General features: G+C 43.2%; 1 protein-coding gene across 2 annotated transcripts; it reads left to right on the plus strand.

The window, feature by feature from the left end:
* Positions 1-420: 420 nt before the first annotated feature.
* Positions 421-14,168, plus strand: RGCC (regulator of cell cycle). Of its 2 annotated transcripts, none has more exons than XM_030272001.4 (5): positions 421-628; positions 796-972; positions 10,284-10,391; positions 11,860-11,922; positions 13,569-14,168. In XM_030272001.4, exons 1-5 carry the CDS (start codon positions 592-594, stop codon positions 13,574-13,576), a joined length of 393 nt encoding a protein of 130 aa, XP_030127861.2. In that variant the 5' UTR covers positions 421-591; the 3' UTR covers positions 13,577-14,168. The 2 variants fall into 2 exon arrangements, with proteins under 2 accessions (XP_030127861.2, XP_030127851.2); XM_030271991.4 differs by having other exon boundaries at positions 476-628; positions 793-972.
* The last annotated feature ends 10,514 nt before the right edge of the window (positions 14,169-24,682 follow it).

Raw genomic sequence — 24,682 nt, forward strand, 5'->3', positions numbered from 1 at the left:
CGATGTACGGAGCAGGGCAATAACCACAGGCAGATGCCAGCCCAATCCCATGGGGACGGGGAAGGAAGGGGATCCCGGGGGTGGCCGAGCAGCACTGCAGCATTGCTGTTGCATGCAAAGCCACGGGCTCAGTGCAAGCGAGCTGCTGCCTCCTCGTCGTGCTGTGCGCCCTGTCCTGCTGGCAGTCATGGGGCTGGGTAAGGCTGACCCGGTCCTGCGTTCCCGCGGCAGTCCTTCCTTACAGCGGCTCTGACAACAGGATACATCTCCCGCTGTACGCTCCCTCCGCAGCAGCCGGGCACGCAGCCGGCGCTGGGCTTAGCGCAGCGCGATCCTCCTGAAGCAGCCGCGCTCCCGGTGGCGGCCGGGCGGCGCCGGGCGGCGCTTCCCGCTGGCGGTGGCGTTGTTGGCAGGGCTGCGGCCGCCGGGACAGCCGGCCGGGCGCACCTGCACCGCCCGGGGCCGCCCCCGCCCCGCCCCGCCCCGCCCCGCCCCGGCCCCGCCGCGCTATAAGAGGGACAGCGGCGGGGTCGGGCACTTGCACTGGCGGCGGGAGGCGGCGGCGGCGCTGGGGCATCTCCGCCCGCCGCCATGAAGTCTCCTGCAGCCCAGCGCCCGGCGGGGCAAGGTGGGAGCGGCGGGCGGGACCCCTTCGGGCGGGACCCTTCCTTCTCTCCCTTCCCTCTCTTTCTCTTCCGTCCCTTTCCCTCCGCCGGGATGGAGGGGGCGGGCGGGGTCAGGGTCAGGGTCGGGCGGGTCCGGTCCGGTCCTGACGCCGCTGCCACCGCCCAGCAGCGCCGGGGGAGGACGGCGGGGGCCTGGCGGAGGCGCTGGGCGAGTTCGACGCGGTCCTGGCCGAGTTCTCCTGCCCCGCCGGCCGGCGCCGCTTCTTCTACGGCGAGCACCTGGCGCGCATGAAGCGGCGGAGCAGCGCCAGCGTCAGCGACGGCAGCGGCCTCAGCGACTCCGAGAGTGAGTGTCCGTCGGTCCGGCCGTGCCGGTCCCCGGGGCGGGGGGCGGCCGGGAGCGACGCTCCAGAGCGGGTGCTAAACCAGCACGTCGCCCTCTTTGAGCGGGCAGGGATCCGGGACGGGAACCCGTCTGTTTCCGTAAAAGCGGTGCCTTGTCTTTCGCGTGCTGGGTTGGAAGTGCAGGGACGCGTGGGCTGGCCCCGCTGGTTTTACTCGCTGGTGTTGAACGAGGGGCGAGTGACAAGCGGAGCCTAAAGAGCTGTCTCTGGGAGAAGGTCGGGCTGCAGGACGTCCTGGCATCTGCAGAGAACGATGACTCTTAGGGGGACCGTCTTCACAGGGACTGTCCGCTGTGTTTCGGTAACCAGAATCATCTGGGCAGAGCGAGCGAACCAAAATGTGCTTTCCACAGCAGGTGGAAACTCAGCCAGGTTCCCCGTTGTAAGAATGGTCATCCATCCATCCGTCCGTCCATCTATCAATCTGGATGGATGGCAGTGTTACTTACCACTGTTTCAGAGGTGCTGATTTTAAGCTACCTTGTGCCCAAGTACACTAGATGTATGTGAATGGTGTGTGCAGAACATGGAACAGGAAGGGTAGAAAGCTACTTGGAGCAGGAAAATGTAGAATTGGAACTAAATTTTTGCTAGTTAACTTTGGAAAAAAGTTCAACCCCTCTTACTGGCTTTACCAATCAGGGAGAGAAAACATCTTTCCTCTTCCAGATAGTGAAGCTGGAAACTGCTGTTTCCTTTGAGAGCAGTAGGTTACTTTCTCAGAAGTAAGTCTTGCTAAATGCAAAATATAACCAGTTTTGTTGGTTTGAGTTTTGCGTTTGGTTTTTTGTTTGTTTGGGGGATTTTGTTTGCATTTTGTTTTGGTTTTTTTTGTAGGTTTTTTTTTTGTTTGTTTGTTTTTGTTTTTTTTGTTAAGTTCCTAACTATATGGGAAGTTTGATGAAGCCTACATGTTTTGCAGCTATTTATAATAAGACTGCTCCTCTAATTTCTGTTCTGCCTTTTTATCAGTTCAGGGACTCGAGGTGCCATTCTGTTGATTTAGTGCTTAAACACTAATGCTATCTCCCTAGTACTTGAGCTATGAGAGCATAGAGACTCCAGATTATCAGAGCCCTTTATTTCATCATCAGGGATGTAATTCATTTTGTTGGCAGGTATTGTTTTATCTGCCCTGAACTTGAATACCTTGCCTAGCACTGCCTTTGGGTTTTTTTCTTTGGAAGTACATGGATCAAGATGCTATTTTTCTGTTTCATAATGCAGTGAGTGTAGAACTCTTTCTAAGAATCTCTACCTCCAAGGAGGATTTTGAACTCTGTGCCAAATTTAGACTGAACAATCTTCTTTTGTCTTGCTGAGGGAGTGTATATGGTGAAATCCACCTTTACCAAGTCAGACTGGCAGCCTTAGTGTTACTATTTCTTGTGCAGTCTTCATAGTTGTGATAGGTTAACCTCTCACATACACTTATTGTGTTTCACAATTGAGACATTTGTAATGACAGAGTGAAATAATCTACTGTTGAGAAAATCAAAAAAATCCCAACCCAGTATCTAGAACTTATTCTTCTTGTATGGAGAATGCTAAGTAACTACACATAGCTATCTGCTGTGGTTCAAAAAACTTAAATCTTGAAAACTGCTAAAAATTGCTCCGTTAGAATTGACAGAAAGGATCTTTGGAGGAAGATGGCAGTGTTCTCTGGCAGGGCAGAAGGCTTGGTGAGAAAACAGCATGCTCATGTAAATGGGACGATCAGATCTTCAGGAAAATCTAGAATATAAAAATATGTATGGCAAATTCACATGGATTTAGGCTGAAGACAGTAGTGGGAGTAATAGGATAGACAGGGTTTGATGGCTCTATATTAAGTCCTCAAAGATGTATGAGGAACTTGTCAAGTTTTCAAACCCTGTCCCATGCCTGAGTTGCTCCCTAGGTGATGCATCATGTGAAAGATGGCTCTGGAGGAGCCGATGTCACTGCCTTCTGGGCACCAGCATGTAAGGGACAGGAGGGTGCACCAGAGTTTATGAGGATATGTTTAAGGGAAAAGAAACAAAACCAGCCAGCTCTGCTCATGGCTCTGGAATGGCCTGGTAAAACACTTCTTCCTAAAGAAGTCATTCAATGCAGTAATTTTTTTATTTTGAAGTTATGGTAGGACTGGAGAGGAATTGTGGATTTATGAAGAGCTCCTTTTATAAAACAGGCTCTAGTGTCTGATGTAATCCAGTTACACTCCCTACATCTATTTTAAGAATAAATGCAGGGAGTTGCCTACTTACCCAGGTTCTTTCAGTTCAAACTCAAGTATTTATTTAGTTTATTTTCCCTTTGATTTCTGGAATTTGCTGTTAGTGCTGAATTCATGACCTTACTGCTCTTACTGTGATAAGGGTTAGGTTAAAATGCCACTGCAGAATCAAGGGGTAACTGGGCTGAAAGAATAAGTTCTGATAACATGAATCTTTAAAAAACATATTATTTGCAGGTACTTTGAATGATCATCTTGTTAATGAAGATTCTTTACATCTCTGCAAAATCTTGTTATCCAGTGCCAAGACTATTTCAAGTACACTTTATCATGTGTGTATAGAACAGTTCAGACTATTGTGTTTTAGTGCTATCTGTTGTTTGTTGTTTGATCGAATCCTCCTAACTGTTGTGGTGTGGCTGATGATATGTATCTTTTGGCCACTCCTGCAGGATATCTTTCCACTCAGAGATGGAACTGTAAGGGAAGGAAACATTTTAAACTATTGCAACTGCTTGTTGCAGTGCCCCTAAATGAGCCTTAAATTCAGTTTCATGAGGAACTGCTAGCAGATGTCAAGTGGTCGTACTTGAACAATATTGTTTAGTAGGGGAAGGGAAGCCTTTCTTCTCCTGGGGTATCTGCCATGGGCATGAGCCCATTTAATTTAATAGAAAAGTTTACTGAATATCTCTGTCAATGCAGTTAATCCTGAAAATATTCTGTTATCCTTAAAATCTCCCAAGGGAGCTAGCTCCAAAAATACTACCTTAAATTCTTATATTACATATTTCTGACTCTTGAGGAAAAGTAAGATTTTGAAGACTCTTTATAAAAATGGGTGCAATAGTACTTTGTTCTTCCACGTCTTGTCCTGTCATTTGACTAAATGATCTTTAGACAAGGCCTGGCTTGGCTGTGGCTAAGCCCTGTATGTAGCACAATGGGCTCTCGACTTTGCTGTAACAGGGAGGCTCTGAGTGTAGATGTGTGATGATCTCGGCCCAGGAGTATTACATGCACCACCACAGCTGAGTGGGTCAGTGCTGGAATCATGATGCAATTGCTGAGTTACTGGAAATCATGATGCTGGAAATCATGATGCAATTGCTGAGTTACTCCAGCATTCCAGAGCTTCTGGACTGTGAGTGAGTACCAGTTATATTTCAAGTTGATGTATACAAACAAATTGGAGCCCAGCAGCTTTGTTCTTTAGGTTATTAATCGAGCTTCTAAGCTGAGGAATACTTTATAACTCTTTGCTATTCACAGCATATCTTGGCTGTGATAAAGGAGGATTTGTGCTAGAGAGTGCTGTGCTGGCAGAAGCCACTCGTGTAGCTGCAGTTGTATTAATGAACTTACAGATAGCATTGTCTTCTTGTGTCAGAATAAGCTTGCAAAGAAGAGGCTGGCCCGTGTGAAATGCATACCCAGTCAGTGCATAGTGCCAGCACAGTTTATGGCAGTGTCAGCACAGCCTTCCAAGTTTAGACTAAGGATAATGAATGGGAAGTTAGACTTTATGAGAGGTTGAGAAGGGAAGTGCTTTAGTGTTTCTTGGGCCAAAGTTACAATAACATTGAAAAGCTACGTTAGAATCTGTTGTCATTCTCTCAGAAATGTTTGACACTTGTAGCTCCATGTTTTCTTGAGACAGGTTCAGCTTCCTTTCTCTCTGTTAAAAGCATTGCAAAATAATTTAATCAATTAAATTCTTGTTCTCATACAGCCAGCAGAGTTTCTTTGGAGTTGTTTTTTAGGGGTAAGTAAATGGTTTCTGAGTAATGCCTCATGGCTTTAAAATACAAGAAATCCTGAGTGCATCTAGAACTCCTAATTTTATTATTTTAAAATCAAGTAGGTGCAGGGGGGTTGAGCAGGGACTTTTAACATATAATGCTTGGTGTAGTGGCAGCACTTGTGCTTACATAGATGTGGGTGTCTCCACATGCTCATGCTGATGCCTGGGCCATCCAGAGATGAAGCATCAGCCACTGATAGTACTGCAGCACACACCCTGAAAAGCCTGTTTACATTGTCAGTCAGGTAATATGTGACTAATGTGAAGGCTAAGAAAAAGGCAACAAAAATGACTGAAGATGTAAAATATTTCCCAAATGCTTAAATATCCTGGGACTGTCAGGCAAAAAAGAGATGTTTTGGGTGGGGACAAGACAGTCTTCCGGGGAATCCTAAGTGATATTAGGAAAGTGACTGCTATGCCACCAGTATGAGGAAGTCAAATTAAATTAGCATGTCTCAAAGAAATGAGGCATTATTTCCTTCATGAGCAGTTAAATATTAAGGTATTATTGATATTAGAAGTTCACATCCTCAAAAATAACTTGATAAAATCCCAGCGGGGGCCATTGAGGACTGCTTGGGCTGATGCCACTGCTGTCTCAGGAAGGAGACTGGTATGTGCATTGGGAGAACTTGGTAGAGCTCATCCTGTAAGTATCAGTGTGTGGCTGCACCACCCTGAAGCTCCTCTGCAGGCATCTGCTGTGAGCTGGTGTGAGAGACAGGATGTGAAGCAGATGAGCCTTTGGTCTCTGCCACAAACGTCAGTCTTGTAGCATGAAAAGGAGGTGGATTGTGCCTGTGAACTTCCTATGGCTTGTCTCAAACAAGAGGACAATAAAATGCTTATAATGAAAAAAGTGAAGACTTTATCTTCTGGAGAAAGTGCCATTTTTTAAATGATCTGAGAAATAAATTTTTACTACATTGCTGATGTTCAAGGGGAAGAAAAATTGGAAGTTTCAGGTGTGTAGCCTTCTCTACAGGTGTTTCAGTGTGCTGAGAAATGCAATTTTCATAAGATTTCCTGTTCTTGTCACTTCAGCAAACCTATTGCTCTTACTCATTAGAAAGGAAGATTAGTAAAGGGAAGGCTGGAGTTGGAAACTGCCTCATAGCTGGTAAGCATGGTGGGGAGTGGGAAGGTAGCTTTGTATATAATGAGAAAACACGCTTGTGCATCTGGGTTTTAGGCTTCCTAGATCACTTTCGTGTAGCTATGTGATTTTAAATCCATTAAGTAGTGATGCTTAGGTGTGTCAATAGAGAAAAGGTGTCATTTTTTGGTCATTGGAACAGATGTTTGTTAGCTAGGCAAAATCCCCACAAAAATAAACAATGCAGCCAAGTGTAACTTGATGATGATAAAAATAAACACTGTCCTTGGGGGGCTGAAACATATGCATTTTGAAACAGGCTTTTTGTTTCTCACTTCTACTGGTGACATTACAATTTCCAGATTTTTTTTTAGCAAGTAGGCTATGTTCTGTTAGGAATTATTTGTGTGGTCTGCTCATTAAGTGCTGAGTTACTGTTTTATAATGAATTCATTACTTGTAGACACTTGAGTGGACTTGCGAAGCTTTTCTCTGAAAGCTTTACGAACGTGCTTTAACTTTTCCCCCTAAAACTTTCCCCACTGAAAACCTCAGTAAAAATGTTACCAACTCCAGTGCTCTTCAAAATTGTATCTTGAGCCATGGTTCTAGAAACAGCATGGTACTAAAGAAGTGACACAGTTGAATTTTTCCATTATCTGTTTTGAAATGAGAAGTTTGAGGCTTTCCTCCTTCAGTCCATTAGTGCTGAGAGCTTTTCAATTGCTCATTTCTTGGGGACATTTCTATATTTACATGGTGTTGCCATGGTTTATTTTGTGGTTTAACCATATACTGGAACAGTAAAGTTATGCTAACTACAGATTACTTTGCCAAAGTAAAATACACCCATGTTTATTCCTACCCCCTAATTTTGTAGTGTAGCTTGACTGACGCCAGTCAATTCACTGAAAAAACTCTCAGATTTTAAGGTTTTTTTTTTACTTTTGGAGAGACAATTTATTATTTTTTAAATAGCTGAAGTGGTATAGTCTACATACAAGCACTGAGACTAGAATCAATGTACAAAGTGACAAACAGATAATGAATTAAAAACTTGTGGTGGGAGAGAAGGAGCTGGATGAGGAAGGACAGCAGCAATGAGATCCCTGGCATCAGCCCCTGGTTATTGGGTTGCAGAGGATGTTGTATTTGTCTGACAGTGGAACTCTTCCAAGGGTCATTATTGGAGGTGAATGAGCAAATCTTGGCTTGGGCAGCTGGTACAGAGCAAAGACTGAAATGTCCTTTTCCCAGAGCTTTCTGCTCTACAGCCACACTTTGCCAAAGAGGGTATTTTTCTGTGCTGCATGTCATAAGTATTTTTTAACAGTACGTTGTTTTCAGCAGGTATAGTGACCTTGCTGGTGGAGTCAATGCATTCCTTCTTACATCACTAGAATTTATGATGCTTGGTGGCATGAATAAGCCACAGTCCATAGCTAAAGTATATTTTGCTTTGAGAAAGATAAATGTGGATATTTTCCTGAAACTATTAAAGCCCATCAGAAGATAACATTGTTATGTGAAAATATTTCACCTTTTGAAACTGGAAGAAAAACATTCAGAGATTTAAAGTAACAGTGTTATCATATTTTATTTTTGTCCAGTTGTAAATATTTCCCACCATCGTGTTTGTGGAAGCCAGTATGAAATTACATTTTCTGATGTCAAACCAGCCTTGCTACATTTGGTGTCTGGATGTTAGTATCAGAGAGTTCACATTCAGATTTATAACCATGGTTATCTGTATTTTTTATTAATTAAAAAAGCTGTAAAATCTTTAAAATATGAATTGATTTGGAAATTCTTGTTCTTCCCTATTCAAATAAATAGCCTGAAAAGTGTTTTATCTTTGGCCTGTTCTGTCAGTGTTTCAGTGAATTACAGTCTTGGCTACAGCACTGTTTGTGTCAGCTATTACAAGTTACTTGGGTTTTTATGATGGTAGGGGTTTTGTCCTGAACAGCTAGAATTTTCCATTCTGTGCTTCTTAGTCACTGGGGTTTGCATCTTGGCTGAAAGAATGTGACCTTAGTAGGCAATTGTTCTGTAAACTGATTTCAGAGGAAATTTGCCATACCTTTAATGGAGAGAAAGTATCAATTAATATACGGGGTTCATGTGGTGTAGTGCAGCACTGGTGACACACATCATTGCAGAGCACTACCTTAGGTTATTTTTTTTATGTTTTTAGGAGCTGCTTTTAAAATGGCTTATCTTTTTTCCCCATTTTTCGATCTAAAATTATCTAATTTCTGCATTGTATTAATGAAATCCTTATAGTTGAAGTTTCAGGTAGCTTGGTTTTGATCTGCTGAAGTTTAGAAAGAACAGAACTTCTTAAGAGTGGGGATAAAGAAATTCCAATTAGAGGGTTCTTTGAAGAAGCCATCAAACTCTATACCCATGTCTGTAAACAAGAAATAGCAAGTGGTGACTGACCAGGTGAAATGGCCCCAGGTGACGGATGTCAGTCTCGTCATCGCTCACATTTATGTGGTACTGTGGGTCGTGTGTGTGTGTGTTTGCCAGAACAGGATCCAAGATGATGGCAAAGGAAGCTGAAAATACAGCCCAGTGGTGGGCCAAAATTCATGGGAAAGAGGAAAGTATCCCAGTCTGAAGCTTTTACTGCAAGCCTTTTCAGTGTATATTGTAACAGAGGTGAGCTTGGAAACCAGCACAGAACAAAGTAATCAGCTTTTATGGCTGAGGTAAGATCTGAGAGGCTTTGTAGGTGCAGTCGTCTGGTCTGCCTTGTCACTGTGCCTGTGTGCTCCTGTGGAAGGTGCGTTTGTGCTGGAAGGGACAGCAGGCTAGAGGAGGTGGGTGGGGACATACACTCTTCTTCCCAAAGAGAGCTGAACTTGAGGCACGGGTCTGCCAGAGGATGTTCTCAGTGCATGCTGTCTGGAGACATCCAGACACTCAGTGGAGGTGGAGATGTGCAGATCTTGGCAAGGCAAGCTGTGGGCCTGCCCCTTTTTGCCAATTCATGTAGACACCCTTAATTTAGCTAAAGCAGTCCTCTCCTGGCACAGCAAATGGGGCAGGCATCCAAGGAAGTGTGGCAATTCTCTCTGCACTGGGCTTGGTGCTGCAGTGTAACACCTCCAGGCTGTGGCTCCAGGGACAAGTGCTGTGTGTGCTGCAGGGAGCAGAACTGCTGGCCTCAGTGCAAGCAGTGGTAGTCACCACCCCATGTGTTAAGACATATATTGCTGTCCTAGGCAATGTGCCAAGTAAACAGAGTCCATGGACACATTTGTATCACAAAGGTGTCTTTTTGTAGAACTACAATTTTCAGGTCACTGGCTTGAAGCTGCAGGACCAGCAGTTTTAGAGTCTCTAGCAGGATGACAATGCCTCCTTCCAGTGGAGGCAGGACTAATACTTGAGGTGTCCCTGTACTTACAGATACTTTTTGATGCTTTTCAAGCTTAAGGCCTTCTCTAAAATACAAGAACATCAAAATGGTACTGGGGTCTTTTCTGTTCCTTTCCAGGACATATAAGGCCTTCTTTGAAAGATCACCTAAAATAAGATTGCAGGGTATTTTGTGTATCAGTGTACTGCTTCGTGAACGCCAGAGAATCACAGAATAAAAGAATTTAAAGTGTCATACTTAAAGCAGCAGAGTAATGTATGGAGAAACAGGTACACTTGCTTTGGGGATAAAGGACAGGACTAAATATACTCTTTATTCTGAGGGGTTGTCCTTGTCCTGCAGCTCTCTAGTCAGGGTTTTTTGGTAACTGTTGAAAAATTTAGGTAACAGAATTTCCCAGAATATCATGAATTGCGCAGGTCCTACCAGATCTAATTTTGCTGATGTGGGATAATTGTAATTTCTGTCTAATTTTTCAAACAGTGCTGACTTCAGGGAAAGCTTTTCTTGCTGAGGGTGAGGATTGAGCCTATTCCTGCTTTCTTTTTAACAGTAGGAGTGGGAGCAGCAGCCTTCACACAATAAAGGGTTTATTTATTCACTTCTCTGGTTTTGAAGACTTTAAATTTGAGTTCTACATACTTTGAAGTCTGTATAGGAAAGGCTGCATTTTGGGTTTATATTATATTGCAGACTTCAGAGGTGTCAAATTTACTTTTTAATGTTGCTTTTTTACAGGTGCAGATTCCCTCTACAGAAATAGTTTCAGTCTCAGTGATGAAAAGCTCAACTCTTCAAGTGCATCTACTCCAAGCTTGCCATCCCCTTCAGTAACTCCTTGTAAAGGTATTTTAATTTTAGCTGGCATTTCTTCCTAATCCTTAATTATATGAGCTTCTTGCTGGGAGCCAGAATTCACATGCTTGGATGGACATTTTTGGTTTTTTCTTGGTTTTTTTTTTTTTTTTTTTTGGTTGTTGTTGTTGTTTGGGGTTTTGGGTTTGTTTTTCTTTTTAAATGACAACAAAACTAGGGATTACTGTTGCGAACCCTACAAATCCAAGTATTGCTGTCTTGATTATAAATGGCAATACCATTCTATATCTGCACTTTGCAGGTGGCCTGGCAAGTCTTTTTGTTTTGAAACACTGAGCTAACTTCTGCTAAACACTGAAGCAACTAAGTGTCTTAAGTGTGCCATTTCTCTATAAAAATGCTTAGCATGGAAGCAGGAGTAGAGGGTCTCCTCTGAAGCCATATGCTGCCATTTAAGTTAATACAATTGCTCAGTTCCATGCAGACCTTACACAGTGCTTATACAAGCCATATATTAGCAATTTCTTCCTCCTTTGATGAAGATATGCTGTTTCAAAGAGGCTTCTGTCTTGCAGCTGATCTGACTTCCCAGGACAATGTTTCATTCAGGTGAACTTGGATTAACTCTGGAGCAGACATATCAATAAGTGAACACTCATAATTTGTACTACATGGTGCATGATCAATAGCCTTTCATGCTTTCATATGTTTTCCACAGTGACCAGTCACAAAAAAACAAGTTGAATGCTTTATTTTCAATTAGTGGGATATTAAGGGGAAATAATGAGTAACAGTTTCTGTGAAGAACCAAATCAAGAGCTCAGCTAAACTGACAGGAAATATATGGTGAAGAATTACACTAAAGGACAATATGCTCTTCCTGATGAGAAGACAGAAAGAGTTGGAACTCTCTTGGAAAAGACCACCAGCATGAGATAAGGAAGCAACTTGCTGTAAAACTAGATTGAATGGAACCAGTGGTGTTGCCAGGAGTGGGAAATTTAATGGCTGTTTAGTTCCACATTTATAGTCTATGAACCAAGATGAAAAAAACTGGCAGAACAGCAAAGCTGTGATGTTGATATGATTTTAAAAGGCTGAATTTGAGTAGGGCTGGGAGCTCATAGGGATTGGATAGGGCCTTGCATGCAGCATCTGAAGAGAGGAAAGAAACATGGCCACAGTAGCAAAGACATGGATTAGTTGATATGTATCTTTTATTCTTCACTGCAACCCCTTTTTTTAAAGAACACTACATAAATTATCGCTTTGTGTTGCTTCTGTCAAGTAGAAAACTACGAAAGCTAGAATTTCAATTCAGTCTCCCATGTTCTCTAAGTGCTTTTGGACATTGCAGCAAATCTGTTGAACTTTGCTGACAATAATCCACAGCATATTTGCAACCCCTGAAAATTATTTGGAGGCTCGTGTGTTTCTAGTGTTTTTTCTAGCCAGAGAAGCATGTCCTGTCTAATCAGTATTTACCCTTGTTTTGCAGCAAAGCTTGGAGACACAAAAGAGCTGGAGGACTTCATTGCTGATCTTGACAGAACACTAGCAAGTAAGTGGATTTTTATTAATTGGTTGCATCTCACTTAGAACTTGTTACAGAGAGTGTTGAAAGCCAATGTATAGGGAGAGAAGGAAGGGGAAATAGAAATAGCTTATATAATGTGGCTTCCTTTTAGTTTGCTAGTCCTGTGGATCATTAGCTAGATAAAAAGGTAAAACAGACTCAATTCAGACTTTGCCTGAATGTTCAAGGCATGGAGTTTATCCTGTGTGACAAAGGCTGAACTCAACGAACCCCTGGTCCCATCTCTGAGTCAGCTGCAATTCACTCCTCCTTTACAGTGGATGGATAAATAAACATCAGTTTCTTAAATACTCAAAACTCGGTTTAAAAACTGGTGATCTATTTCTTCATTATAAAGCTAAGTAACTGGAGGAGTATCCTTTGGTGAGGATAAAACCTTTTTGTTCTAGACTTTGCTTTTTGAAAGCATCAAGAAAGAATTAATCTATATCTATTGACTTAACCTAAATGTCAAAATCCTGTTTGTGCATGTTTTTACCAGGAATGGAACTTGGATCACTGTTTCTGGCACTGTCTAGAAATTATCTTTCAGCTACATTAATGAGTTCTTCATTATGATTTTTAAAGAAAAACAACCAAAAAACTGGCCACCTATTGTCAACCATGTACTCTGCCTGTTCTTTTTGCTTCTTCCTCTTCTGTTGTGGACATAATAACATTTCTTTTGTGTTTCAGGTTGGAGTTGTTTTTATGTGGAACTAGGCTATAGAGCCCAAACCGAGAAATTGTAGGACTAGACCTTAATAACAGCATAAACAAAGCCCTCTCAAACGATGAACTCAGAGTTTTGTGTACTCATTAGATGTTTTCCCTTCTCTGTATTTCTTGAAGATATGGACTCAATTCAAGACAGCTGCCCTTATGAGCTTCCTGCTTCCCTGCTGTCTTACGTGTAGCTTATTCCTGGTTTCACTTCTCATGCTTAAAATACATTTTTTAGTTTCCTGTCTTCTGTCATGGAAGTGAGCTTGACCTAACTCTGTCTTTACCACTGAAATTTAATTGACCACTCTTCTGAAAAAAATCCAAGTTTTTGAAGGTTTCTGTAGGACAATGACAGCCCAAACCAGCAAATATTTGCATTGCTATATCTTGCACAGCCATGTTGCAGCTCTAAAGGGGCTGCCTATAATATGTAGATTTTATTTTTCGCTTGCCAAGTACATCAAAGGTGAAGGCAGGAACTGCCACCTGCTATAGTGGTTTTGCGCTCTCTTTTTTTTGGTGTGGTTATTTTTTAATCTCAAGTAGAAAAATCTCCAGTGATCTTGGCAGAAGTCCATTTGTACAGTATCACTGTACAGTGAGGAAGAAGTCCAACTTCCATCTGGTATTTATCATCATATTTTTGAGGAGTTGTATGTATATGCTTGAGGTTACACAGAACTTTGTTCAGGTACTTTTTCAGTCCTAATGCACTTGTTAGAACAGTACTTGCCTTGTATTTTTTGCACACCAGCATTTCAGCTTTCAGGTGAACTTATGAAAAGACATAATTTGGCTTGTCAGGCAGTCTAGCAAGCTGGGCTTAGGCAAGTGTCTGATATGTCAACAACATGCAATCTTATTTAATAGAGAGCTTAGTGATCTTTCTTGTTCTGTATTTTCAGGTATGTGAAATGAATTTTCAGCATTGTGCTTGCATATGAATGTCCTCTGAAGGATAAATTGCATCAATCAGTGAGAACTGCTGCCCTTGTCTGATAACTTCGCTCCCCAAGATACCCTCTGAACATAACCTTTGTGAACTCCTACAAGTATTTAACTGGCAACATTGGTTTTGGGGTTTGGGTTTTTTGTTTTTTTTTTTTACTTTGCAGCAGATGGAATAACTTAAAAGTTAGAGCTGTATTTTGCTTTAAAATATAGCTTGATTTTAATTTAAAGTTGCTTTTATGCAAATATATTTGTAATTTTATATAGGTGAGAACTTTAATGCTTTTGTCCACTATAATATATTTTTGTATGCAAATAAATCCTGAACTGGAATCCAGATGTCTGTAAGCTTCCTATGAACATGCAAACTCTGAAATATAAGTACCAATTAAACTCTTATTGAAAACAACATGCTTTAAAATATCTTGATAATGGTATGTTTTTGCCCTGTTAGGCAAAATTTGTTATGCTAGTTAAATGTGGTTGCTTAAATAAGAACTTTGTAAAATTAATACAGTCAGGAAAATAATAAATTTGGTCAAACTATTACTTCAGATTTGTGTTACTATAAATGAAATTACACTGACTTACTAGACATTTGAACAGTAACACCTATTTTAAACCCTATATAAAAGCTGGTTTTAAACTCTCAGACCATTTGACAGGAAGCACTTACTTTTTGGAAGGTCAGACATTTAGGCCCATCAGATTAAAGGTATGGAGGTCCCGTACCACTGAGACAATACTTGTGTCTGGATGTTTCTAACACCAGGCCCTTGGGTCTGGAACAATCAACCACTCTGAAAAGACTTCCTGGCCATCAGTGTGGTGCCAAAAGAGGGAAGGTGAACCTGTGCTTTTTACAAGGAACCTGATTCTTTCCATATGCATTAGGCACTGGGAATGTCATTATGTGAGCTCTCCTCCAGCTGCTGCAGGCATTACAGCTGGCTCTGCTGTCTGGGCTGTGCTCTCCAGTCTGTTCAGGCCAAGTGAGCTGGGGATGGGCTGGTTTGAACTCCTGCCTGATTTTTACCAAAGCTGTCTTGTGAGCAGCTGCTTGAATGGTTCAGTTATTGTGCCCCTTTTGTGTTATCTTTGAGTGTGTCTGGAGTGTGTGTGTACCTGTGACGCAGCTACCTGCTTAGAGCATCTTAAAGGACAGACTTGGACCCACCTTCTGCAGCTTGGGGAAAACCTACTGTCTATTTCCTAATAGGAACGTCATAAGAATGGTGTAGATCCATCTTCTTGGATTTTAGATTTCCTAAAAATTGACTAAAATGTTGGGTTTTAATTAATACCATATGTTTGTTTGTTTTTTTTTCCCTCAGTTTTATTCATTAGTAAGAAAAAAATCTGAACTGAGTACATTTTTATCAGTCTGGAAGAGTCTTGAGGTTGTTGTGTGGGTTTTTTCCTTCTTTCAGGCAGAAGAGCAATACGAAGTGGTGGAGTGTGTTCCTGAAGAGGAAACTTTCATTTCAGTATTTTCTACTGCAGATTCTGTTTATAAATTGTCCCATAGAATAGAAAGGGAGTAAAATTATTTAGGAGGGCAGAGTTTCATGCTTACAGTAGGTTAATTTTCAGATCTGTGAAGGAAATAGTTATGATTCAGGTTTGAGCCAGTGATGTCCTTCTCCTTGCTCTGGGACCTTCCCAGAGGCTCCTACATCCCAGGAACTCCATTATTAGCAGTAAAATTCACTGCTACTATGCTATAATCATACAGGAGCAATTATTCCTTTTTGTTGCCTCTGTAGAACTTGAGAGGGTGTCTGGCCCTCCTCCCCAGTCCCCAATATGAAGGGTTTCCTTTGGCTGGTGTAGGACTTCTGTTTGCTGTAGAGACACTGTGCCCTTCAGCAGGAGCTGAGGGAAGGGGAACAGGAGAGCAGGGACAAGCTTCTGCTTCCCTTTTAAGAAACATCCTTGCCATAAGGCATGTTTTTAAACCTGCTGAAATAGCGGCAGCAATTTTGGCTGTTTTTCTATATTTTAATGCTAGTTGATAGTGGAACATGGGGGTGGCCACTTCAAGTGATCCTAAAGTGGTGGGAGGTGGACAGCTATTTTCTCCTCTGTTCCTCAGGTTGGATTGTTTGAGGCATGAGTTTTCCACTTCTGCATGCTCAGTTGTTGCTTGATCCTTTTGAATACCCTGTGCCTGTGATCAGTATTTAAAGTCAGCTATCTCCCTTTATAGATTGAAATCACCACATTAGTGCAGTACTCTGGAATGGCAATACTTTGTCCTTACAGACACCCAGTTTTGGAGGTTTTTTCCAGTATAAGCAAAGGTTTTAGCTAGGCGTGTTCCTCATTTTGCCTAACGTCAGTGGTGATGGAGTTGGGGATTAGGTCACCATCTGTTTGGGTTTTTTTAATCTTGTTTATGCATGAACAGGTGGAGACTTCTTGCTTATACAGCAGACTTGGAGATCATCAGCTGCAAATCTGGGAGTATCTTCTGTGGAGCTGTTTATCTGAATTCCTGCCAGCTTATGTTCAATTTCCAATGTGTCAGAAGGAAGGTACTAATGTAGATGTCATTTCACTGGAGGATGCTTATGACTTAAGTTCATTATCTGATTACATATGGCATTGAAAAATGAATTGCTGGAAAAAGTTCTGTCATACTTTATCCCAAAGGAGCATTGCTTGAGAGTGCACTGTCCTTGTGGGCCTGGCTGATTTTTTAGTCCTTGTTTTGACCTCCCTCTCATGCTGCAATGCTGAATTTGAATTTAGAAGAGTCTCAGCACTGTTGTTCTAACACCATGCACCCAGAAATGGAAATGAGCAGCTTAGACTAAGCAGATGTGTTGCCACAGCTTAACCTGTGGAAGGTGAGGTGAAACAATTACTTGCACACGTGCTCTTTACCTAGTGCAAATGCAAGGTTAAATGGATTAGTTTAACCCTCCTTCACCAAGGCTTGAGCTAATGCATCTTATCTGGGGTTTGCTGTTGACTCTGTGTGTCCTTGGCGCAAGCTGATACCAGGCAACACATTATGCTTGGTAACCTTAATAAGGGAGAGGGACAAGACAAAGGAGGGATTTACGTTTTTCCTGGGCTGTGTGTGCACCTGTAGCCACAACTGCGGCACTGACAGCCAGGTGAGTTTTTAGGAGGGAGGAAAACAGTTGCATTGGCAGTGATGAAACTTGATTGGAAGGGAAGGGCTCGACTCCTGCTGGCTCCCCTGGCCCTTGTGCTGGTGCCTTCTTCCATTCTTTGTTACTCTTGTGGACTTTTCAGTACATGCTGGGTATGGAACTGATTTCCAGCAGCTTTGCCTAATCTGAAAGGTCAAAGAGGGCAAGAGAATCCACTTTCAGAACTCCACAGATTCATCTAAGCCTTGGTTTTAGTAGTGGAGGCTTGAAAAGAAAACCAGCACAGGGAGTTTCTGCCTGCTGGGAAACATTAGGAATTCACCAGTGGGAAAAGTCCACCCTGCATGGGTCTCCTCTGGAGCTCATCTCAGATGGCTCAGGTGTACCCAGCTGACCATATGACTGGTATTTGCACCCCTGGAGACCATCGTGGGAGATTTAATTTATCTGAAGGTGTTAGTCATGACATCTGCTAGACTGTTGGAAAGAAACTTCTGAAGTTGCAATGTTTGGAAGCAAAGCCAATATGACTGCAGCAGTTCTTGAGTTGAATCCAGCTCTGCATACTGACAGCACGAAATCCATATTCTCAATGGGGAAATTTCCTGTTTTCTGTGTTACTTGCTACATTACTGGCTTTTTTGCAGCCTGGCCAACAGCTCTAGCCCTCTAGATAACTTTACAATAATGTAAGATGATCCTGGCTGCTACATCTCACCAGTTTAGATTCTAAACTGCAAATCAGATTTGTAAACCAGATCTTTTTGAGGTTCTCTCCTTTCTTAGGGGTTGAAAGAGCTATCAGTCAAATGTTGTGGACTGACCTGTGTGATTAAAATAGACCAGTATTTACGAAGGCACCCCAGTGCTTTGGTTGCTTTTGCTCTTTCACACCTATATTTGGGAAGCTAAAATATTTATTACTTTAGTTTTTAAAAGCTACAGACTAGAGGCCTTTGCCTCCATCTCCCAAGGCACCAGAGTTCACTGTCTTCTCTGGGAGGCCTGAAGATGCTTAAATAGGTTCAGACTGGAGATAAATGTTGCCTTCTCCATAGCTGATGGCTGTAACACTGATCGCCATCCTTTGGTTCTGTTGATAATGTATTTCTGATCATTAGTTTTAAATAAAACTGTTGCCCTTGTCTTAAAAAAAAAAAACCCAAAACAATTAAAGTATTATGGTATATATGTAGTCTTCACATAAAAAAGAAAAAAAAAAGTGTTGCTACTCTATAAAATCCTGTCAGGACCAATTTAGCCTGAATTAAGCATTAGGTAAACCACTGAGGTTAGGATGTTGCCTTTGGCTTTTTCAATAACCATTACAGAAAGGAGAGGAGGCTGAATTATCCCCTAATGGTGGTCCTTTGCTGCAGCAAATATTGTAAAACACTCCAGTTAAGCAGGTTTTTCACTCGGGCTTCTCAATCCACTGACTAAAGAAAAGCGTGCCAAAACAAACCTGCCTACAAGTGGCCTTAAAGTGTAACAGGTTTTGGGGCTGGAAGAGCAGAGGCAGAAACACCCAGCTGGGCAGGGTTCTCTGTCTGGGACTGCATCACACTGTGGAAGCACAGCTGCTTGCTTAGGCTGGGAGCTGGGGCATGGCGCTGCTGGGACCACAGCTGGGCACTGAGCCCACAATGGATGTCAGAGGATGAGCCCACGGGAGCTCAGGGCTCAGAAGCAGAGCTGCCAGAGCGAGCTGAGGAGTTCCCTCCTCACCCTCACCGCTGCCAGCGCCCTGCCTGCTCCTTGCACCGTGCCTGGGAGCTCTGGTCGCCTCCCTGGGCAGGAGCAAGGAAACCACGGGGAGTCTCAGGCCAGTGCTTGGGTGTCACAGTGCTGACCCCAGGGCTGTGCCCTTTGGCTGTCTGCACCCTCAGAACACACTCTCTTGTCTTTGGCTGCTCCCCACCAGTGCTCCCTGTCCAGTGCCAGTCCCCTGCCTGCCCACCCCGTGCTCACAGTCAGGGCAGCCCTGCTGCTGCAGCAGGAGATCTGGAACCTTGGCGTTGTTTTTGTTCATTTGTTTGAAAAAAAAAACATTCTAGGATTATGCCAGTGGCTATCTCAGCTGCCCGACAATTTCTAGGTTAATTCTCTATAATGTGTGGCTCAGTGGCTGAGGACTGCATGGATGCCACTGAAGTCCACGGTGCAATTTGCAGGTGGGCTGGGATTTAACTCAGTGTCAGTGTGTAGCTGGGCTCCCTCAGAGCTCCAGAAAGTCTTTACAGACTTTCTGACACTTTATATATATGGGGTGTGTCAGCTTTCTTGTGAAGCACAAGTAGGAGTTTCTGAGCACTGTTTAGAGCATCTCAGGAGGCATTTAGCCTAGTGTCTCAGAAAATTGAATGAATGATTGTGTTGTCCCCTGGTTTTATTCCATCTCTCTGAGAAGCAAAGTGATTCATGAGGGTGGATGGGACTTGACACTCTTTCCCCCATGGGATTTGGTAACAGGGTGGTGCTAAGAGCTTATACCCACAAATATTTTGCGCTTTCAAGCTGTGACTTCAGTGGACTCTCATGCAACATTAAGCTCTGATGCTGGTAATCTGTCTCCATAGACTGGTTCTCAAGGCTGTGTAGAGTTTAGTAGTTTTATGCTCTTGGAAAACTGATTTATGAACATTTATGTTTGTTTATGTGTGGAGTTTATGATGTGAAAAAAAAATACATGTTTTTCTCAGAGGCCAAACAGAACAGCTCAGCTCTTAGTCTCCAAATAGCATCCCAGATAATTTATTTTGTTGACAGCTGGTACAATGTGCTGCTAATACAACAGTAGTTACTACACATTAGCAGCCATACATCAGCTGCCTCAAAGCACTTTGGCATGCTCCAATAAATAAATTCCACTATAAAGCTCAGGGCAGATCTCTCCAGCATGCAGCAGCCCCAGCTTGGAGGGAGAGGTGACAGTTTGGTGCTTGGCCAAAGGAGGCTGGCCGTGTCCATCAGTGATCCTGCATTAATGCAGAGTTTAGGATTAGGGCTTCTTGCTCACAGCACTTCATCTTTAAATAATCTTGTAGGAAATGTCTTGCTATAGCAAGTGTGTCTGACATTCCTGAGCCCTGCTGAATGAAATTAAGAGAATCAACTTGGTGGGTTTTTCCTAAGGTTGCTACTTGGTAACTCCAGCCCAGATGATTGCAGAGGAAAGTTACAGAGTTTTGAGAAACTTGTCTGAAATTCTTGTTTAGTGTTTTCAGTAATGCTTTCATCAGGGACCATGTGTTTCTTTACACTTCCATGGACCATGAAGGTATGAAGAAACAAACAATCCCTGATGAAATGCATTACTGAAAGGCACCTTCACCAGCTGTGAAAGTACCTCTTAACACAAAATGCTTCCTGTGAACTGTTCTCTTCCCTCTACATCTCTTTGTATCTAACAAAATCCCTTCTTATAGAGTGGTCTTCCCATATTGGACCAAAAGATGGGCATTACAGGCTGCCTGACAGCTGGTCCATCCACAGACAGGCAAAAGGAAAGAATAGAGACACAGTTAGAGGCTGCAGATTTCTTTTCCTCCTTCATCTGGCTCAAAATTCACATGGTCTTCTCTGGGAAAGAACTGTGAGAGACGTGAGCCCCTTGCCTGTAACCTCAGAGGCAGAAAGCAGGCAGAGCCAGAGCTGAGCTAAATAAGAAAAACCTGCTCATCTCTACAGGTTTTACACCTTCTGCATCCCAGCTGGCCCCATCCCCCTGATTTTTAGGGCCATAGGAAAAGTGTATAAGCATTTAGACTGTTTCATGGACTCTGGCTTTCCCCAGCATCATCAGTGCTTTGTTGTGCATCGAGGGGCAGCAGCTCTGCCATCACATCCCTTTTCAGTGGCCAAGTGTGGCTGTGGTGTGACTCTGCTCCTGTCCCCACCTGCCCTGCCTGGCTCAGCTGCAGCCTTGCACATGCCTTGGCTGTGCTAGAGCAGTAGCAAGCACCAAAACACAGTTTATTGGAATCTGACATCTGTTGTTGCTGGGTTTTGGTTTTTTTTGTTTGGTTGTTTTTCTTTGTTTTCTCTTAAAAATTTTCTTAGTGATTAAATGGTTCAACTTCAGAGGATGGGCTCTGGTGTACGCATTACTTTTGTTACCCCTATCAGGGATAGGGATGGAGGGGAAGGGAGCAAGCACCCAAACAGTGAGCAATCTGGATTGAAAAACATTTAAATATTTAAAATGTCAGACCTATTTCAGTGTTTCTTTACTAGGATGCATCCACAGTGGCTCACATGAGTTTGTGAACTCAAGTTTAAGTCTAAAACAAGCATTTCTCACAGTGATGGCTGGACCATCTGCCAGTCTTCCCTAGTCCTCATGACTGAGTGGTTTAATAAGAAGGAGCCACTCAGCATCTGCCAATTGTGCTTTTCCAGTGACCTTTCAAAAAACTGACTTCTTTTTGACTAAAAATAAATTTTACATTACCAAGCCAATTAGGCAGACTTCCCTATGTATTTTGAATAACACCATTGTTTTGAAATACATCTTGTCTCCCATGTAACAAAAGCCTGATGGTAAAAAAAAAGGTTGTTTAAATTGGTTCTGTTTATTGGCTGATATTCAAAATACAGTTAGACAGTTGAGCTTCTGTGCTATCCTGTGACATGCCATCGTTAGCACCCCATGAAGTGAGGGGAAGGGAGAATAAAATCACCCAAACATTTCTGGAAACCTTGTCTGAGCTACTTTTTTTCTTCAGGAATTTTCACTTTCAGAGCACCTCTGTTGCAGACTATTTCCCCATAATGACGTGTCTAGACTTTGATGGAAATATTTCTAGGCAGCTCTTATTTCCCCGTCCTCTTTTGTCTTTCCATCTGGGGGTGAGCAGTTGGTGTGGTGATAACGATGTCCAAAATGGGAAACAGACTCTGAACCGAGCCAGTTCCTCGAGGAAAGCCTTTTCTGTGGGGTTTGATGTGCCCAGATATGCATATCCATAAAAGCCTGGCCTGAAGTAGGGTGGTATTGGCCCTTAAAAGAAGAACTCAGTAGCAGAGATGAGGTTGCAGAGCAGGGAAAAGGCAAGGTAGGATTTTGAGGGTGCCAGGCTGTAATGATTTGCTTTATATCTGTACATAAAAATGCATTTGCAGTACGTATCTGTTAAATCACTGATATAATTTCAGATGTTTCCTTTACAATTTACAGACCATTTCTTAAAGCCAGACCAGTTCTGTTGTATCTTTTGGAAGTTATAAACACCTTCAAGACAGATACATTTTTTCTGGCTTTTGTGACAACCAAATGGTAGGATGACAGACCTGCCAGCCTTGCAAATGCAGATTTTTTATCAAGAAGCAACGCTACTACATGGTAGTGATGTATGGTTGTAAACTGACCATGCTAAAGGGAGAAGGCAGGAAAAGTGACTTCTTTCAGCTTTGCTCATTTAAGGGCTTAGCCTCTCATTTTCCTATTTTTTGGCTTTTCTCCAATTCCTGTGGTTTTGAACTTTTATTTTCCCCCATAATCAGACTGATATCATAGGGATTTGCATGGAAACGGATGCCCTCAGCTCATCTCAGTGCCAGAATGACAACAGTCTCTTGTTCCTAATGGAAAAAAAGATGTAAGATTTCCAGACAACCCCAGTTCATGTGGTGAGTGATCTGCTAGCCTATATGCAGAGCCTACTGTGATGCCTCCATCTAATTTCATTAAACCATATGAGAAATAGGAAAAAAAGTATATGTTAATGTGGTATGGGCATGTGTAAGTGTTAACCAGGTCAGTGTTTCTCTGTTGCCCCATAAGGCCTTGCCTCTGTCACCTTGGCCGTGTGAAGAAAAGACCCCAAGATGCTGGGTTTTCCCCAAAGGGAGCAAAACCACTGTTGTTTTGGGACCTTACAGTGACCATCTGCTGTGTCAAGCTCCCTGCAGATACAAGCAAGTATCAGCAATGGTTTCTAAGTTCTGCTGAAGTTGTTTGGTACAGTATCCAATCCTTTCTGGGGTTAGCTTGTTGGTTTAAAGGAAGATTGATACCAAATTTGACTATCTGAAGTGACCCATTCTTCCTCCATGTAGCAGCAGGTGAGGGGAGGTTCAGGAGATGGTACGACTGATAGAATGAAACCCCTCTAAAATCCTTGTGCCCTCTGGCTTGGGTACCCTCATTTGGAACCATCAAAGGAAGGCTGACAGGAATGGATCCTGAACCATTTTCAGATGGATGGATTATAGTGTTAATGCCATTCATCCAGAGGGAAGAAGCTGATGGATAGGCCATGTGTGTCTTGGCCCTTTTAGCATATTTACTTCCTTGCCAAAGCTCTGGGGAAAATAAACTGCTTTTAGTGGAAGCTTGCCCAAACAACACCCAAAATACTGACACAAGTCTCTGCGTGGCAAGTTTGAATCTACCTGGCTTGTTGGCTCACTGCTTCAGAAACCAACCTTCAGTGCAAGCAGTGAACAAGTGTTAGTGTGATGCTCCGGCCTGATTTGACGTGAAGCAGCTGATGCAGGAATGTGCACCAGAGAGCCAGCTCAATAGAAATCAAGACCTACTTTAGCATCAAATTTTGTATTCTCAGCTTTTAGAGGCTTGGCTTCAGGACATTTTTTCACGTTTAGCTCATTCTGTGCTCTAACTGGAGCTGAGAAAGTTGCTGACTCTGTCCTGTGAAACCACAGCCATGCGGATGAGGAGATGACCTGACTCACTGCCAGTGTCATCCTCAGACCTACTGACTGGTCTAAAGACACTGAGCTCCTGTGCCTGACCCTGTGTGAGAGCCTCTCCCCATCCACAAGCCAGATTAACCCAATTCCCTACCAGTTCTAGGAAAATTACATTGGTTTGAAATAATGGGCTTGACGTGGGTCCTTTTCCAGGGTGCCCAAGCTTGAGCGGATGGCTTTTCCTCCCACGTGCACACAGGTGTTCTCTCTTTGGAAAACACACTGAAACAGTAGATCCCATTTGTGTTTTTTTTGTTAAGCTTCCAGCCTTGAGGGGCAGAAGTTGTTTCAGTGAAAGGAAATAGAGTTTTGAGGTGTGCGTGGGCAGGACTCCTGCTTTGTTCTTGGGTATGCTAAAGTCACCCAGTATCTGGGGCTTTTTGACTGTTGGGTGTGCAGGAGCTGAGGGAAGCAGCATGGATGGATGTCTGCAGGTCTCCCCTTGCCCCCATCCTGACGTGAAGGGAGTCACTGAGGAGTGCGTGCTCCTCTTGCAGCTGCTGAGATCCACCCCCAGATCCACCAGCATGCACAGCAAAAGAGGTCTTTTTCCACATATCAAAATTAGGGACAGGAAAGTATTTATTTATATACTACGTGTAGGTGCTTTCTGGCTTTCTTTGGAGACATCCTCTCTGCCCTCAATTAATTTTCTCCTCTCCTGCCTCCCATGCTCACCCTTGCTTCCCCCAGCACCCCTCTCTCCCCTCCCTGCCCCTGATGAGTTCCTCCTGCTCCCAGGATTCGGGGCTGGCAGGCTCTTCTGTGGCTGGAGGGATTGGCCTTGGCAGCTGCACAGGAGCCGGGGTGGTGCCACTTGGGTGCCCTCCCAGCCCCTGACTCACTGCAGGGGGACAACCACATCCCTCCCAGGGAGCTGAACTGATCCTGTTTGAACTCCAGGCCTTTTCCCACCTCTTTCCCGTCCACTTTTGGGTTTTAGGAATCAGAGAGGAGGAAGGGCTCTCTGAAAGGGACCAGGGCTGCAGATGGACATCGTCACTCTCCTGAACGGCATTTGCCACCTGCTTTGCTTGGAAAAGGCAATGTGGATATTTTTCTGTGTCTGATCATCTGAGTGGTGTTGCTTTGGCATGACTCAGGAGTGATTGACTTTGCCCAAAATAAAGATTCCTTGCAAGCATGTATCACTTTTCCAGAAGACTGGTGATTCACTGGAGGTTTGCCTCCACCCTCTTTGGTGCAGTCCGCAGCTGTGATTCCCT

This window comes from Taeniopygia guttata, chromosome 1, assembly GCF_048771995.1.
Source record: "Taeniopygia guttata chromosome 1, bTaeGut7.mat, whole genome shotgun sequence".
In the NCBI taxonomy this organism is placed as follows: Eukaryota; Metazoa; Chordata; class Aves; order Passeriformes; family Estrildidae; genus Taeniopygia; species Taeniopygia guttata.